General features: G+C 37.4%; 1 protein-coding gene across 5 annotated transcripts in view; it reads right to left on the minus strand.

Moving 5' to 3' along the window:
- LOC149530789 (galactomannan galactosyltransferase 1-like) overlaps positions 1-17,158 on the minus strand; it is a 219,139-nt gene that overhangs the window by 85,208 nt on the left and 116,773 nt on the right. For all 5 annotated transcript variants that reach the window (XR_016358563.1, XR_016358564.1, XM_089809218.1 and 2 more), the window contains exon 3: positions 186-449. Coding sequence is in view for 3 of the 5 variants with exons in the window: in XM_089809218.1 (XP_089665344.1) it covers positions 186-449 (264 nt within the window). In the remaining 2 variants the exon portion in view is untranslated. The remainder of the gene's footprint in view (positions 1-185; positions 450-17,158) is intronic.

The raw sequence follows: 17,158 nt of genomic DNA on the forward strand, positions 1-17,158 counted from the left end.
ACATGGAGATCAGATAACACAATACTACATCAAGGGCATACCTTTGAAGAAAAAATGCTCCATGGGTAGACCAAATGAAAACAACATATATGATATTTGAATTTGTGATTCCAACACCAAAAAGAAAAAGATACCAGAGACAAATTTGAAAAGATTTAGATGTGTAATTACATAATTCATCTCACCTCTCCAAACAGTTCTTGTCAATGTCATTAATCGGTGGCTACTTTTCCATGAAGGTGTCCAAAGGTAAGAATTGAAAATACATTGCATTTCCGGTATGTAAACATTCTGCTTCAATTCGTCAACAGACATGCTTTTGATTAAGTTCTTCAAAGCATCATTATCTCCACTTTTACTTTCCCCAAAGGGGCGAATAAAGCTAGTTTTATTCCACCACAAATCCAAAAATTTCATGCTCCATTGAGAGTTGCGGAAAAAGAACATGCCTGCACTAATATCAAATTCAGTATTAATGAGATCATCAAGACGTCACAACTAGGATACAAAAAATATTATCATATTTTCCCACGGAACTTAATACATTATGAATTTGAGATGTCACATATTGTTGTGAGAAATAAAAGGTTGATCTTACTTTTCAATCACAAAGTATAATTCCTGCATGAGCGTTTTGTATATAGCTGTTGCATTGTCCTTAATGTTCAATCTTAGTCTATAAATTTATAGAGTCTGTGTCCTTGACTAGGATATGGCAAATATTAATTCTATAGCAGTGAAATTCCACAAAAATATATCATTCCATTTACACCTTAGATGAATTTCAACTGTCTTTACCACAACATAAATTGAAAACTAATTGGACCAATACCAATAAATACTCAAGCCAGATGCTTTTCCTTTGAAATCAAGGAAATTGGGTTCAAATCCTCCTGAAGGAAGGAGGAAATAACAAACACATTGAGGTTTTCCCAAAGAGTATGTTGTAAGTCTTTAGCCATGTCTGACAAATTTTTCAATCTTGAAGAGTTGTTGTGATCTTAGTTTTCCTTATTTAATAATAGTCAAGACAATATATTTCTTGAGTCATATTTTTATTTCACAAGAATACATCCTTCCATAGGCAATATCCATGACTTTCAGCAGTCACTATCAAGACATGAAATTTTCAATAAATTGGACTAAAATCAGTTAAAATGTAAGTCACCTTTTCCCCATCTTAGCAAGAGAAACCGAGTAATAACCTCCAAAAACAGGAAGAAATGATAAAGACATTGAGTGCTTCTCATGTAACATGTTTTAAATCTTACCGCTGTCAAGCAAGTTTGTTCTAGTCGCACTTACATTACTTTGACTACTTAATAGCTTACCTCTTTTTTAAAGGTTCAAGGGCATTATTAAATATACTGTTCTACATAAAAGAGAGGGACAAATAAGTTACAAATAAGAAACAACTCAATTGCAATTACGAAATTCAAGCTGTTTATACACCAAATAAAAAACTCTCTTTGAGAATTCAGTTAGCGAGCAGCACTACAAAGATCAAGATGTCCCATGAAACTATGCAGAGCTACAGAAGCAGCTTTTAAATGCATCCTTAAAAATACTACCAATAAGAATAACATATATATTGGTAGATACAAACTGTGTATGACTTTTTTTAATCGACATTTCAGTCCCTCTAAGAGATTCATCTTGAGTAAGAAGCCAGGAATCAGTAAAGATGAATCACTGAGAGTGATTTGAAACGTCAATGATTAAAGTCATACACAATTAGTTCCAAAAGCTTGTTTCTTCTCATTCATTGGCTTTGAATAACTAATACCATCAATATCCATTGTCAGAATATAAGAAAACCATTTTTATCTTACATACAAAAACTGATAGAGTTCTTTGAATCTTCAAATGAAGAATATTGTAATGTTCCCAGTAAATTTTATCTATTCAAATACTCTTTTTTTTCTAATTACACACGATATCAATTGCAATTTCATTGTCATGGTGTTACATCTCAATTTTTGGCTCAACTTTATATTGCTCCTTTATAGTCGTTGAGGCTTCATGCAAAGTTGAATGATTGGTTAAATTTGTTATTCGTTATGGTTTCATGTAAAAATGAAGTGTTGGTTATTCGTTATGATATCATGGGAAATTGGAATAGTGGTTAATCATTATGATGACATGTGAATTGGAAATGGATGGCTAATATGATCTTATGATAATTTTGATTTCTTTAAATGATCACAAATACATTATTACCATGATAAATTTCCCTTGCAGGAATGTAGCAAAGGGGGGTAAGCATAGCCAAAGAAGGAATTGGGCATGAGGGCACCACCTACCATTGTGCCAACGGGTATGAGTCTTAACCACCATAGCTAGGGGAAAGCAGCTAGGCAAGCAAGGGTATACTAAGGGACAACAATGAGCTAACCAAATAATATAAAACATTTAACAATAAAGGAAAACATCAAGCATTATTTAAAAGTAAGAACAAGTTGTTACCTTTATTATTTGAGATACTTGTGGAGCCTCTTGGTCTATTAGGCATGTCTTAATATGTCGAAACCATGATACCTAGATACCTATACTTGTATATACGTGTATATGTATATATGCTGAAATTAAATTAAGAACGTATACATAAGAAATATACGATTGAAATTTACGCATGTATATGTGCATGTACGTGCAAATACAAGTAGATGTAGATACCATGGTGCCTATACATTAAAACATTAAGAGGATAAACCATTATTATTATTTATTGGCAATAGCTCATTATTTTGTTTTGAGGAGGCCTCTATATTTCTTTCTTCTTCCATCGGACTTTATTATTGTAAGATAATATTTCAAATGTTTGAACCCGGTGGTTTTTAATTTTATTGAGCGATGGCTTTGTGTAACTCTCCTCCACCTCTCTCTTGCGTAATTGAGCAAGCATTTATGGAGAGCTTTCTTATATTTCACTCACCTCTCAAGATTGGGAGATCATTCTTCCTTCTCCTCTTTCGGTCTGCAGTTTTCCATCGCTCCAGTCTACTCACATTGTTGTGAATCCTCTATCTCCATATTATTGTTACATTTCTCCACCAAGATGCATAGAAGATATATAAAAACAGATGTCAAATGCTTAAATGAATTATCAAACCCTTTTCTGTAACCTGTTGTGATAATTTCACTAAAACCCTACAGGCTGGCAAGATTCAGGATCTGATACCATTGAAAGATCCCAAAAGGATCTTTCACTGAACTTCTATAAATTTTAATTAAAATAATAGATTTTCTTGTGCTTTCCTTGTGGTCTTAGAGAATTAGACAGAAGTTGTAGAAGGATTGTTTATTTTCTTTTCTTTTTTGTATTTTCCAAATATAAGTAAAAATATAACTAACCACAATAGAAAATATGAAATAGATTGGAAACAGCGTGAAATAATATAATATGCAGTCAACCAGAATAGCTACAATTCGTACCAAGCAAGATATGCAATTAGTATGCCAACAAAGGTGTTTACAAACAAGGAATGATGACAACAGTTGCAAGAATCGACCAGCCACGCACCAAAAGGGTAGAGATGGTTGATGTAAGCGAACCAACAAACCACATGCCAGCTAAAAGGCAGTTGTATGGCTGTTATAGTCACACCAAGGCAGCAAGAAGATCCCAAGGTGGCAAACAAGGCCCCCAACATGTAATGCACAAGCACCCCCAAATGCTGAACTTAACAATCTTTGTCAACTACTAAAACAATCCTGTAGAATGTTGCGGAAACCATCTATTGGAGTTTGCTCTGGGGTTTGCATCCCAATCCTCTAGAATTGCTCCTTAGAGAAAAATTGCAAATACCAAGAATGAAGATGTAAAAGATGATTAAAGAATAAGCCAACATCTCCTTTTATCTCCCTCTCAAAGCCAATCGAACCCTAAAGGGAGAATACGTCTTTCCCTTTATTATAAAATGGCATCTTCTCAATTAGAAGGCCTTTATGTATAGGAAAAACACCCCTTTCCTCAAATAACATAACTCTAGGTGCTCGAAGGTCTCCAGATGACAAAAATAAGTTATAATACTTCAAGACCTTTCCAACGAGCTATAACACATAGGCCTGTCTGACCAGATGAAGCCAAAATCCCCTTATTACTCCAATTAGCTATATAAATAGCTTTATTTTAATTTATTTAAATGCAAACTTAGGAAATATTAAAAATATTTATATTTATTCAACTAGAAAGCCAAACCAACCAAATAACCAATGAACTGGTCCTGTCACCTCCCTGTGACTGATGTCGGGCAATGTGGGCCAACTGGCAGTCCCATCCCTAAAATCTAAGGATGCTCTTAGAAACTAAAGAATATACCCTGTCACCCTGAAACTAAAACCATATACTAGTCCCAAGGAGCCTCAAATCTGACCACTGCCACAACCTACTAAATTTTAGGAAAATCCCTAAAATTAAGGAACTGCCACAATTGGCTCTCAAAATGATTGTAGAACCAACTCCGGTCACTAAGGATCCAATATGAGTCTATCCACCATTGCTAGCCTATGAGACTCCAATAATGGGCCAACTCTCATGACTCTGCTAGTCAAACGAGAGAGGGGACATGACAGTCCTCCCCTCTCAGAGATGCTTGCCCACAAGCAATTGCAATGCTGGATGCTGCAAAATGGACTCACCCTCCCAAGTGGTGTCCTCTATGGGTAGACCTCTCCAACTCACCAAGTACTCCCGAATCACCCTACTCCTCAATCGTCTCTCCCTGACCTCCAAAATCTCCTCAAGGACCAAAGTCAATTTACCCTATTCATCCAAAGGAGGTAAATCGCGTGATGTTGTAATATGCTGCCCCAGTGCCTTCTTCAGGCATGACACATTGAACACATTATGAACCCTACTATCTGGTGGTAACTCAATCCCATAGGCCACCTCTCCAACTTGACTGTGTACTCTGTAAGGTCCATAAAAACGAGGCTTAAGCTTTGTAGCTACTCCTCGTTTAAGGGTGCTCTATCTGTAAGGTTGTAGACAAAGGAAAACCATGTCACCCACCTTAAATGCTCTCTTCGTCCTATGTCGATCAACATACATCTTCTGTTGATTCTGAGCATGCTGCAAGTTCTCCCTAAGAGATCTCATGATATCTTGGTTCTCCTGCAGCCAAACCTATGCAAGGTAACTCTGCTGTCACTGAAAGCCAAATAAACAAAAGATAATGCCTCGTAGCCATAAAGAGCTTTGAGGGGTGTCCATCCATCTGAGGATGGTAGCTAGTGTTGGGGGTCAACTCTGTGCCTACTAGCCTAAAAAGTTCCTGCCCGAAGGAACTCATGAAGTTGTTGTCCCTGTCATTCACTATGGTCTTGGGGAGACGATGGAGTCTAAATATCTCTCTAAAAAACAACTTTACTACCTGTAAAGCTGTAATGTCTACTACAATAGGAAAGAAGTGGGCGTACTTAGTCATCCTATCCACCACAACATAAATACAGTCTTTCCCCTAAACTTGAGGATGACCTATAATAAAGTCAATAGATATCCTTGTCCACTTCTGCTCTGGTATAGGCAAAGGCTGCAACAATCCAACTGGGAAAGTATGCTCTAACTTATTCTGCTAACAAGTCATACATTCACGAACATGGCATAAGACATCACCCTTGAGACCCTTCCAAGAGAATCTCTCCCGTACTACCCTATAGGTCTTACCATAACTCGGATGTCCTATTGTATGAGTATCATGGTAAGCATGCAAAACATGCTCCTTCAACTGTGATTCGGGAAAAAGGTAACCCTACCATTGTAGTAGATGACATCATCCACTACACTATATCCGTCATCCTGTGTTAACCCATCAATGATCTCACAAGCATGCTAATTTTTGGATTACTCAACTAAAAGTTGAACCTTCTAATCTGTCGAAATCTTGCTCAATAAACATAGGGCAGCAAGTGATGGCTTCATGGAAAGTGCATCAGCAACAATATTGTTCTTCCCCTTGATGAACTCTATGCCAAAATCATATGCCTGCACCTTGCTTAATCACATTTGTTGCCTATCATTAAGCTCTGTCTGATCAAGGAAATATTTTAGACTATGATGGTCTGTCCTCACCACAAATTTGCTACCAACAAGATACTATCTGAATTTGGCTAACGCATGCATGATAGGCAACCAATCTGCCGAAATCTCGCTCAATGAACATAGGGCAGCAAGTGATGGCTTCCTAGAAAGTGCATCAGCAACAATATTGTTCTTCCCCTTGATGAACTCTATGTCAAAATCATACACCTACACCTTGCTTACCCACTTTTGTTGCCTATCATTAAGCTTTGTCTGATCAAGGAAATATTTTAGACTATTATGCTCTATCCTCACAACAAATTTGCTGCCAACAAGATACTATCTGAATTTGGCTAATGCATCCATGATAGCCAACATTTCCTTATCATATGTGGAATACAACCTCTCATTATCCTACAGCTTCCTACTCTCGTAGGCAAACCCCTATGCCTTCACTTGAAGCATCACAGTCGAGTACAACTGGCTGCGAGAAATTAGGGAGTGCCAAAACTGGACAAGTGCTCATAACCTCCTTGAGTCTCTCAAAGACTCCCTATGCCTGCTCTATCCATCTAAAAGCTCCCTTCTTCGTGAGATCTATTAAAGGTGCTACTAACTGAGAGAATCCTCTCACAAACCTCCTATAATAGGCACATAAACCAAGGAACCCACGCAACTTAGTAATGTTCTTGGGAGAGAGCCAATCACCTGAATCTTATCCTAATGCACTTTCACTCCCTCTGCACTGAGCGCGTGACCCAAGTATAAAATCTCTCTAAGTCCAAATTCACATTTGGACAACTTAGCAAATAGAGATTGGCTTTCCATGATGTTAAGCACTTCCTCCATGTGTCTAAGATGATCCTCCCATGGCCGGCTGTAAATCAATATGTCATCAAAAAACACTAGAACCGATTTCCTCAACTACTTGTTGAAGATGTGGTTCATATAGGATTGGAAGGTGGCAGGTGCATTAGTGAGGCCAAAAGGCATCACCAGAAACTCATAGTGCCCATAGTGACAATGGAAAGCAGTCTTGTGCACATCCCCATCTCGCACACGAATTTGATGATAGCTTGAATGGAGATCAATCTTCGAGAAGTAGATAGCTCCATGTAGCTCATCTAACAACTCATCAATGCTTGGAATGGGGTATCTATTCTTGATTGTCTTTTTGTTCAAGGCTTTGCAATCAATACACATCCGCAAAGTCCCATCCTTCTTCTTAACAAGCACCATAGAAGAAGCAAAAGGGCTAGAGCTAGGACGAATGAATCCCATAGCCAGTAACTCATGGATGGTCCTCTCAATCTCATCCTTGTATGCTCTAGGATGATGATATGGGGTAGTACTCACAGGATTAGCCCCATCCTTCATCTCTTTCCCATGCTCGAAACCTTTATCAGGAGGCATACTAGGAGGTATGTCACCAAAGACTCAACCATGCTGATCCATCACTAACTGTATGTCTACATAAAAGGCCCTACCATCCTGAGGTGCAGGTATTTTGGACTTCACAAAATGTATAGCCCAAAGTATGTCATCATGACGAATGATAGTCTCCGTCCTATGGGAAGTTACCTCCTTAGGACCACCGTCTAAAGCCGTCCTCGAGATAGCCTTCTTTCTTCTAGAAAGAAACTCCAGCTGCATGCGGTGGTGATCAATGATGTATCGTCCAATACCCTGTAACCACTGCATGCCCAAAACTACATCATAATCCTTCAACAATAGCGCATAAAAATCATATGGTATAGTCCCCCATTTGGATGCTATGTTGAGGAATCCTCCGAGTACAGCTCAAAACGGCACTACCTGCAACCTTCACTCCAAAACAAACGAACTCCTTGGACCAGAACCCCATGCCTGTCAACTAGCTTATGGTCAATAAAGTTGTGCGTGGCACCTATATCTACTAAGCTCACAACCTGTTAGCCTCTCAATGTACCTTTCAAACGAAAGGCATGAAACCTAGGATAATTGGAGAGAGTAGCCATAGTCACTTTAATTGACGCCAAAGGCTCCAAAGTGTCTAGCTCTAACTGTGGATGCCCCTGCTCAACCTCCTTTGGACTATCCTCAGTATCAATATCAAGTATCTCCTTGTCACCTATATTAGATGTCACCTCTATCAAATGAACCTTGCATTTGCCAAAGCAATGATGTCCAAGCTCCCATGGATCCTTACAGGAGAAGCATAGTTTCTTCCTCCTCAGCTCATTACTCAACTCCTGGTCCATCCTAGGTGGTCTACAAGGTGGTACCCCTCTGCCCTAGGAAGTGTTGGCCTTCCGGGGAGGCTGAGAATCCCTGAAAGGTTTCTTATGTGCCTGATAAGGAGTAGGAAGGTTGTCCGATCTAAATGTAACATCAATGGCCTCCTTGAGGGTGGCTGGCCTGAATGCTCGTATAAATTCCTTCAGCTTGTCCTGCAAACCCTCTATGAACAACGTCACACAACGGTCATGAGACATGTCTGGAACCATGACTGCAATGCGCTGGAACTCATTCACAAAAGACTCCATGTTCCACGTCTGCCAAATACATGCCAACTCCCAGTAGTAAAGCGTTGTGTCTTTATGATCAAACCTAGCAATGAGCCACTCAGTGAATTGAGCATAGGAGTGAACCATTGCGTGATCCTGGGTGACCAATCCATGGTGCCACCAATCATAGGCAACCCCATCTAAATGCAAAACTGCAAACTGTATAGCCTCTCTCTCAAGCATAGGTCTCAATGATAAATAGATATCCAGCTTGTGCACCCAAACTCGTGCACTTGTATCACCTATGCCATCATAGGTAGTTAGCGTGATCTTCCCAATGGCTCTACTGAGGTCATTGTTCTGCTATAGTTTGTAGCCCCTGTCTCCTCTAAACCTAGTGTTAACCCTACGTTGTGCACAATAATGTGAAAAAGGAAAAACATCCCTAATCTCTGGGCATAGGGCTCTCCACTCATCTGTAGCTGCCATGACTAAATCCTAAAATCCAACCTCAGGTGGCTCCACCTATGCCGGCCACTCAACTTGCCCAAACTGAGGCAATAATGGTCTATCCAGAGCAGGAACATGTGGATGTTCCTGCATATGGGAATGAAGGGAGCTCCCTACTTAGACATGGGATCGATGATTGCGCTAGCTTCTCGCAATAGAAACCGACCTGCTCCTTCCCTGTCTTTCCTGTCTACCTCCACGCCTATCCAATTCCATCCACTCCAGGGTATCATGTAACTATCCTGGGCTGCGTAGCAATTAGAGTTCTCGTGAACTCTCTCTCCTCTGCCTGTGTAGGCATGTCATCACCAACAGCACACTATGCCTCACCCATAGCTAGTGTCTTTGTGTCTCTAGTAGCCTCTACTCACCACTAGTTTCTCATGCACTCATAGAACCTGTGTATTTCTCCACCAAGATGCATAGAAGATATATAAAAATAGATGCCGAATGCTGAAATGAATTATCAAACCCTTTTCTATAACTTGTGATAATTTCATTGAAACCCTACAAGCTGGTAGGATTCAGGCTCTAATACCATTGAAAAATCCCAAAAGGATCCTTTCACTGAACTTCTGTATATTTTAATTAAAATAATAGATTTTCTTGTGCTTTCCTTGTGGTCTTAGAGAATTAGACAGAAGTTGCAGAAGGATTGTTTCTTTTTTTTGTGTATTTTCTAGATATAAGTAAAACAATAATTAATAGCAGCAACAAATATGAAATAGACTAGAAACAACATGCAATAATATAATATGCAGTTAGCCAAAATAGCTACAAATCGTACCAAGCAAGATATGCAATCAGTATGCCAGCAAAAGTGTTTACAACAAGGAATGATGACGCCAGCTGCAAGAATGGACCAGCCATGCACCAAAAGGGTAGAGATGGCTGATGTAAGCCAACCAACAAACCACATGCTAGCTGAAAGGCAGCCGCACGGCTGCTATAGTCACACCAAGGCAATAAGAAGATCCCAACATGCCAAACAAGACCCCCAACATGCAATGCACAAGCACCCCCAAACGTTGAACTTAACAATCTTTGTCAACTGCTGAAACAATACTGTAGAATGTTGCCAAAACCATCTATTGGAGTTTGCATCCCAATGGCCAGGCTTTGGGGTTTGCGTCCCAGTCCTCTAGAATCGCTCCTTAGAGCAAAATCACAAATACCAAGAATGAAGATGTAAAAGATGATGAAAGAATGAGCCAACATCTCCTTTTATCTCCCTCTCAAAGCCAATCAAACCCAAAAGGGAGAATATGCCTTTATTATAAAATGGCATCTTCTCAACTAAAAGGCCTTTATGTATAGGAAAAACACCCCTTTCCTCAAATAACATAACTCTAGGTGCCTGAAGATCTCCGAATGATGAAAATAAGTTATAATAAGTCAAAACATTTCCAATGAGCTATAACAAATAGGCCTGCCTGACCAGATGAAGCCAAAATCCCCTTATTACTCCAATTAGCTATATAAATAAATTTATTTTAATTTATTTAAACGCAAACTTAGGAAATATTAAAAATGTTTCATTTTATTCAACTGGAAAGCCAAACCAACCAAATAACCAGTGAATTGGTCCTATCACCTGCATGTGACTGATGTCAGGTAATGTGGGCCAACTGGCAGTCCCATCCCTAAAAACTAGGGATGCTCCTAGAAACTAGAGAATATACCCTGTCACCCTGAAACTAAAACCGTCTACTGGTTCCGAGGAGCCTCTAAATCTGATCACTGCCACAACCTCCTAACTTTTAGGAAAATCCCTAGAATTAAGGAATTGCCCCAACTGGCTCTCAAACTGATAGTAAAACCAACTCCGGTCACTGAGTATCCAGTATGAGTCTATATCCACCATGGCTAGCCTACGAGACTCCAATAATAGGCTAAATCTCATGACTCTGCTAGTCAAACTAGAGAGGGGACATGACAAGAAAAGAGGGACTAATGGTATTGAGAGGTTGGGGATAGTTGACACTATATTCAATATGCAAAGAATCTTATGTAGCATTGTCCTCCATTGCCTAATTTTTCTATGCAAGCATCATCTCATTCCATGTAGCACATTCTCTTTTCTTCAAAAAAATGATTAAAATGTAGCTTTTATTTGTTCCTCTCATCTAATACCCCCACTTTTGGAGAATAAACAACACATTACCCTCAACAAAGAATATTCTAAGGTGAATTTGGTGATCCAGAACATGAGGCAAACTCTAATTAAGACAGGTTGCTCTATTACCATGGATGGATGGATCAATACTAGACATCAGCCACCCATCATCATCACAATCATATCAGCAGCTATTTTTCTTGGAGCTATTGATTGTTTAAAGAAGCACAAGGATGAGAAGTTCTAATTTTATATCTTGAGAGAGGCCATAGAGAGAGTTACGACAAATGTTGTATAGGCGGTCACTAATAAAACACATGCAAATTAGTTGACATGATAACGGAGAGTACTTATTGGCATATATTTTGGATTTTGAGTTGTTTTGACTTTTGTGCATTGATTGAACTATGCATTGAAAGAAATAGGGAAGATAAGATTGGATTCAACAAGTGGCAACAAAACATAAAGACATTCAATGTCATTGGAATCACACTTCACTCTATTGAAGACTTTTTCAAAAAAACAAAATATCCTCAAAACAATGGAGACTAGGTATGCTAATTATTTCATTATGTTAGAGAAAATACTTGACTTGCAAGAGCCTCTATAGTTATTTCATAATGTTAGAGGAGACGCTTGAATTGAAAGAACCCTAAGTTGTGGTTTTATGATTTTATATAAATATTGAATTTTAATATATCATCTGCACAACTTGACAATGAATAATAAAAACAATTTTATTTTGATATTTGTTTGTTTGTTCAACTTGCTACAAGTATTTGTTATTGATGTCAAAAAACAATGTTTCAAACAAGTGACAAACATAGAAGTTTACTTGCTAGACAATGACTCAATCAATTGGAACTTTCTCAAGTCCAAATTGAACTCTTAGTGGCTAATGAAAGGAACTCTAATTAACTTACAGTCTTGCCTTTGCATAGTTCAGAATTTCCAAGTTTACATCCATCATAATGAAAATGTCCCTTGCATTGATACTTGACTCTAGTGCACGACTCTTTCAAAAGCACTCTCCTTTATCATATTCACTCAAGAAAGGAGCAACCTAGACTACATTTTATTATTGTTCGAATGCCAGGTTGCCATATTCGCTCCTCCAACCTTGAAGTCCCTTGTCAATTTGGTGAAGATTCGAAGTCAATTTGAAACCGTCTAAAATTCACCTGAAAATTATTGAATTCGTTCCAAATTTGGAACGATTTTGGGCAAATGTGGGAAAATGAAGAACGAGCCAAAAGGGAACCCAGAGCAAATGAGCAGCAACTTTGGTTGCTTTGACTCTAAAACAACAAATTTTTAAAACCTTTTTCGGTATTAGAAAATATCCTTTTTTAGTAATGACGACATTTGTTATCACATGCCATTGTTATTGCACATCTTGGTTAAACATTCACAGGTTGAAATGATGTGCACAAGCAAGTTGAAATGATGCACACATAGGTTGAACATTCACAACATTCACTTGTTGAACATTCAGGTAATCTTATTAATCTAAAACTATTAGATGTTCATTTTGTATCTATAACCAATGAGCAGATCCCTCTCTTCTTCTAATACTTTGCCCCATTTTTCTCTTTTGTTGTGGAAACAGATTAAATTATCTTCAGTCATAGTCGATACATAAACACAGATAAAAGTTTTTACCTTGAAAGGAGGACCAAACTGATCCTGTGTTTCTAATTCATTGGCTCTCTTTTTCTTTGTTTCCCTAATCCCCATCCTTCAATCTCACCATTAGTTATTGATTCTAGATGAAGTGTGAAATTTCATTGATGATATTTATTTAGTTTTTGAATGGGAGATATCAATTTGATATCATAAAGGTAAAAAAATCCATATAGAAATATGAAACTAGAGTAATTATGTTCTCATCTTAGTAATTTTATGGTTTTTTGTTTTCATTTTTTTTGTTTTGTGTTGTCTAAAGATTCAAAGAATGGCGGCAATTGCTTGTAGCACCAAAAAATCCTACTTCAAAATAGACAAATGCTCTCCACAATGGAAATATATGGAAATAGAAAATTCATTGATGATATTTATTCAAGTTTTTTATGGAAGATTTTAATTTGATATAATATTGGTAACAAAATCCATATAGAAATATAAATCTAAACTAGTTATGTTCTCATCTTCGTAACTTCATAGCTTTTTGTTGTTTTCATTTTTATTTTTTTGTGTGTTGTTTGTAGATTTAAAGAATGGCTGCAAGTAATTGTAGCACCGGAAAATCTTGCTTCGAAATAGACAGATGCTCTCAACTATGAAAATATGTGAAAATGGTTTAACCAATGCAAAGTGGAGGAGGATATATGTGGATTTTCAGCCATTGCAAAGAGGAATTTAGAGCACTTATGGTAGACTGAAAGCACATTTGTGCTTTATTCCTCAAAAAGGCATTAAATTTTGTACAAGGAAGCCAAGAGTTGATGGGGTGCTACCTAAAACCTTTCTACTAAGCCACATTGTCAACAAATATGTTCAAAAACAAAAACAGGCAAATGAAGCAGTTGAGAGGGAAAACTCTCATTCTTTGCAAGATGCTAGAGAAAAAACAAAGTCATCTATGTCTTCAGCTTCCACTTCCAATGAACCACCTATGGAGGGCCATCCATTCTTTGTGCTCCTCAAGAATTGGGTGCAAGAAAGAGAGCAATGGGGCCCTTGGAAACGTCATTTCAAAAAGAAGCTAGAGACATTGTCAAGGAAGCCATAGCAAGATGCATATATGCAAATGGATTGTTGTTTAAAGGTGTTCACTCACTGTATTGGCAAAACATGGTGAGATCAATTAATGAGGCTCCAAAGGGGTTCAAGGGCCCAGGCTATAAGAAGGTGCACACCACTTTATTGGATAGAGAGATGATCAGTGTAGAGGCTTCCATACAGCCCATCAAAGATTCATGGATTGAAATAGGTGTGACCATAGTATTTGATGATAGATGGTAAGATGCGAGAAATAGTCCTTTGGTCAAAATATTATTGCAGTGTCCATAGAGATGCAATGTTTCTGAAAGATGTGGATTCTGAAGGAAAGGTAAAGGACGGTCCTTTCATTGCAAACATTCCCATCCAAGCCATTAAACAAGTTGGCTCTCAAAATGTTGTTCAAGTAATAAGCGGCAATGTCAAGAATTGTAAGATTGTCGGCTTATTGGTTGAGGAGTGCTTCGACCATATTTTTTGGACACCTTGTGTTGTGCACTCACTCAATCTAATGTTGAATAAAAATGGGACTAAGATTGAGTGGATTAAAAAAATGTATGAAGATGCACAATAGATCCAAATGTTCATTACGAACCACCATATAATGCAAGCCATTTTTAGACAATTCTTGAAATTGGAGCTCTTGAAAGTAAGTTCATTTGTTTAAAATTTTAAAATGTTTTAGAAATCTAGTTACTTTAATTTAGTAACCTTTCTATGTTGTTTAAATGTTAATCTTAATTTTAATTTATTATTCTTTGATCTTAATATAGGTTGTTGAGACCCACATTTCCTTGAGCACTATTGTTTTGAGATGTCTTCTCAAGGTTAAAGAGGCATTGTCTAGAATGGTAACCACTGCTAATTGGAGCATATAGAGGCAATCTAATAGTGATAGGGCAATTGCCATTAAGGCATTGATACTAGGTGACCCTTGGTGGGATCAAATTAAGTACTTTTTGAAGTATACTAAGCCTATATTGAGCATGATTTGATACACTAACATGGATAGGCCTTGCTCAGGTGGGGTATATGATGGCATTGACAATATTAGAAATATCATAAATGAGAGAGGAAGATCCTGAAGAGAAGTTCTTCAAGGAACTACATGTAATCATGATAGAGAGATGGAGCAAAATGACTGCCCCTTTGCATCTACTTGCATTTGCATTGAGCCCCAAGTTCTATAGTCAATCGGTCCTCAAAGGGAGTACCACTAGAGTTTCCCCATACAAAGATCCTAAAGTCTCTCTGGGTACAAGGCAGCCCTTCAAAGACTCTTTCCCAAGCACGTACTGTTAAATACTAGGATCTCTACAAATGTAATAATATTGTCGTTATAATTGATATGTTTCAAATGCAGATCCCAAACTCGTATAAATATAAAAATAGGAGACATGTCTCATGAAGAGACATCTGATTATGATTAATCATTATTAGCTAATATATATCACAATATAACATATGATTTATATATATATGTAATATAATATAATATATTTATAATCTTACATATATGTATCAACATTGCATCTTAAGATTAAATCAATCCGACTGCAGCTATAATCTTAACACTCCCTCTTAGCTAGGGAGGATTTGTTATGGAACACAATATGCTCTCAAGTATATGGAGATATATCATCTCAATGTGATATTTACGGATATCAACAAAAATCCATCAACTCACACATATATTAACATATATTACATATGGAATTTGCTTCAACTTACTATGAGGCTAAATTTCTCAACACTCCCTCTTTAACAAAGAGAGATTTAAAGCAATTTGATTACAAGATTTGAACACCACCTTAAGGGTGGTCTATGATAGATTTAAGTTATGGTGTCCGGCAAGATCTGGCCCGAAGAATCATAACAACTTTCATGGTGTCTAACAAAATCTGGCCCAAAGAACCATGATAGGTTGGTTATCAAGGTGTTTGGGAAAATTTGGCTCGAAGAACCATGATAACACTTGCTCCAAACCATTTTGGTGTTAGGAGATAGGTCTATTATTGATAAGATCGTCATCTTTCAATAGTTACCTTCTATTCATTTTCATAACTTCCGGCACTCCGAGACAACAACTTAAAGTAGTTTGTTATGATAACAAGTCCAACTATTGATAAGATTGTCACCTTTCAATAGCTCCCCTCTAAACATATACATCAATGAAAAATTGTTATCTTTCATGACATAATCACAACAACATCATGCACTAACTCACGTGATATACACCATGAACCAAGTCAAAGGGTGGACCCACCATAGCTGCTACTAGAGGGTGGAACAATGGTTTTCACCTCAGACTTCTCTCTCATAGAGGAGAGTGCATTACAAAAAATTTCTCTTGGAACTTCTCCTCATAGAAAAGATATCAATGATCCTATCTTTAATTTGTTGTATCCACATTGTTGTTTTCCTTTGGTACATTTGCAGTTGGCTCTAATACCATGTTAAATTCTAGGATCTCTGGAAATGTAATAATATTGCCATTACAATTGGTATGTTACAAATGCAAATCTCAAACTCTTATAAATATAAGAGTAGGAAATATGTCTCATGAAGAGACATGTCTTTATGATTAATCATTCTTAGTTAATATATATCACAATATAACATATGATATATATATATATATATATATATGTATGTATGTATATGTATCACTATTGCATCTTAAGATTAAATCAATCTGGTTGTAGTTATAATCTTAACACATACAACCTGTAGTGAGATCAATGATTGTGGTCTTGAAGCTCTTGAAGGCAAGAACTATGTTAATGCTCATAAATGGTGGTATTGCCATGGACAGATGTACCAGCACCTACAAGCCATTAAAATTTTATCACAAGTTCTTAACTCCTAAGATTCTAATTTCTAAATTCTTGATAATGAATATTGAATTTATATTTTCTTTTTATTATTCAAAACTCACTCTCTAATTTCACAATTGTAAATCTTGGTAGGTTGCTAGTTCATTATCATCTATGAGGAACTACAGCACATACTCCATCCACTCAATAAAATGCAACAGACTAAACTCTTAGAAGGCAGATAACTTGGTCCTTTTACATTCAAACTTGAGGCTCACAACACACGAAATACGTACAAAAAAGGGGAGGCAAAACATTGGAATGTTGAACTAGAGTTTGTGGAGTTGGAAGTGCAGTTTGATACACTTGCAATTAAAGATGGTGATTGCAACCTACTTAGTGATGTTGAGGCTGATTCCAAGGCTAAGCCTGAGGCTGCTAGTATTGATGCTAGTGGCACTTTTTGTGCTTCTAATTTGCAACAGCA

The sequence above is a fragment of the Cupressus sempervirens genome, chromosome 11 (assembly GCF_028749045.1).
Source record: "Cupressus sempervirens isolate cs-2001-9-10 chromosome 11, ASM2874904v1, whole genome shotgun sequence".
NCBI lineage: Eukaryota > Viridiplantae > Streptophyta > Pinopsida > Cupressales > Cupressaceae > Cupressus > Cupressus sempervirens.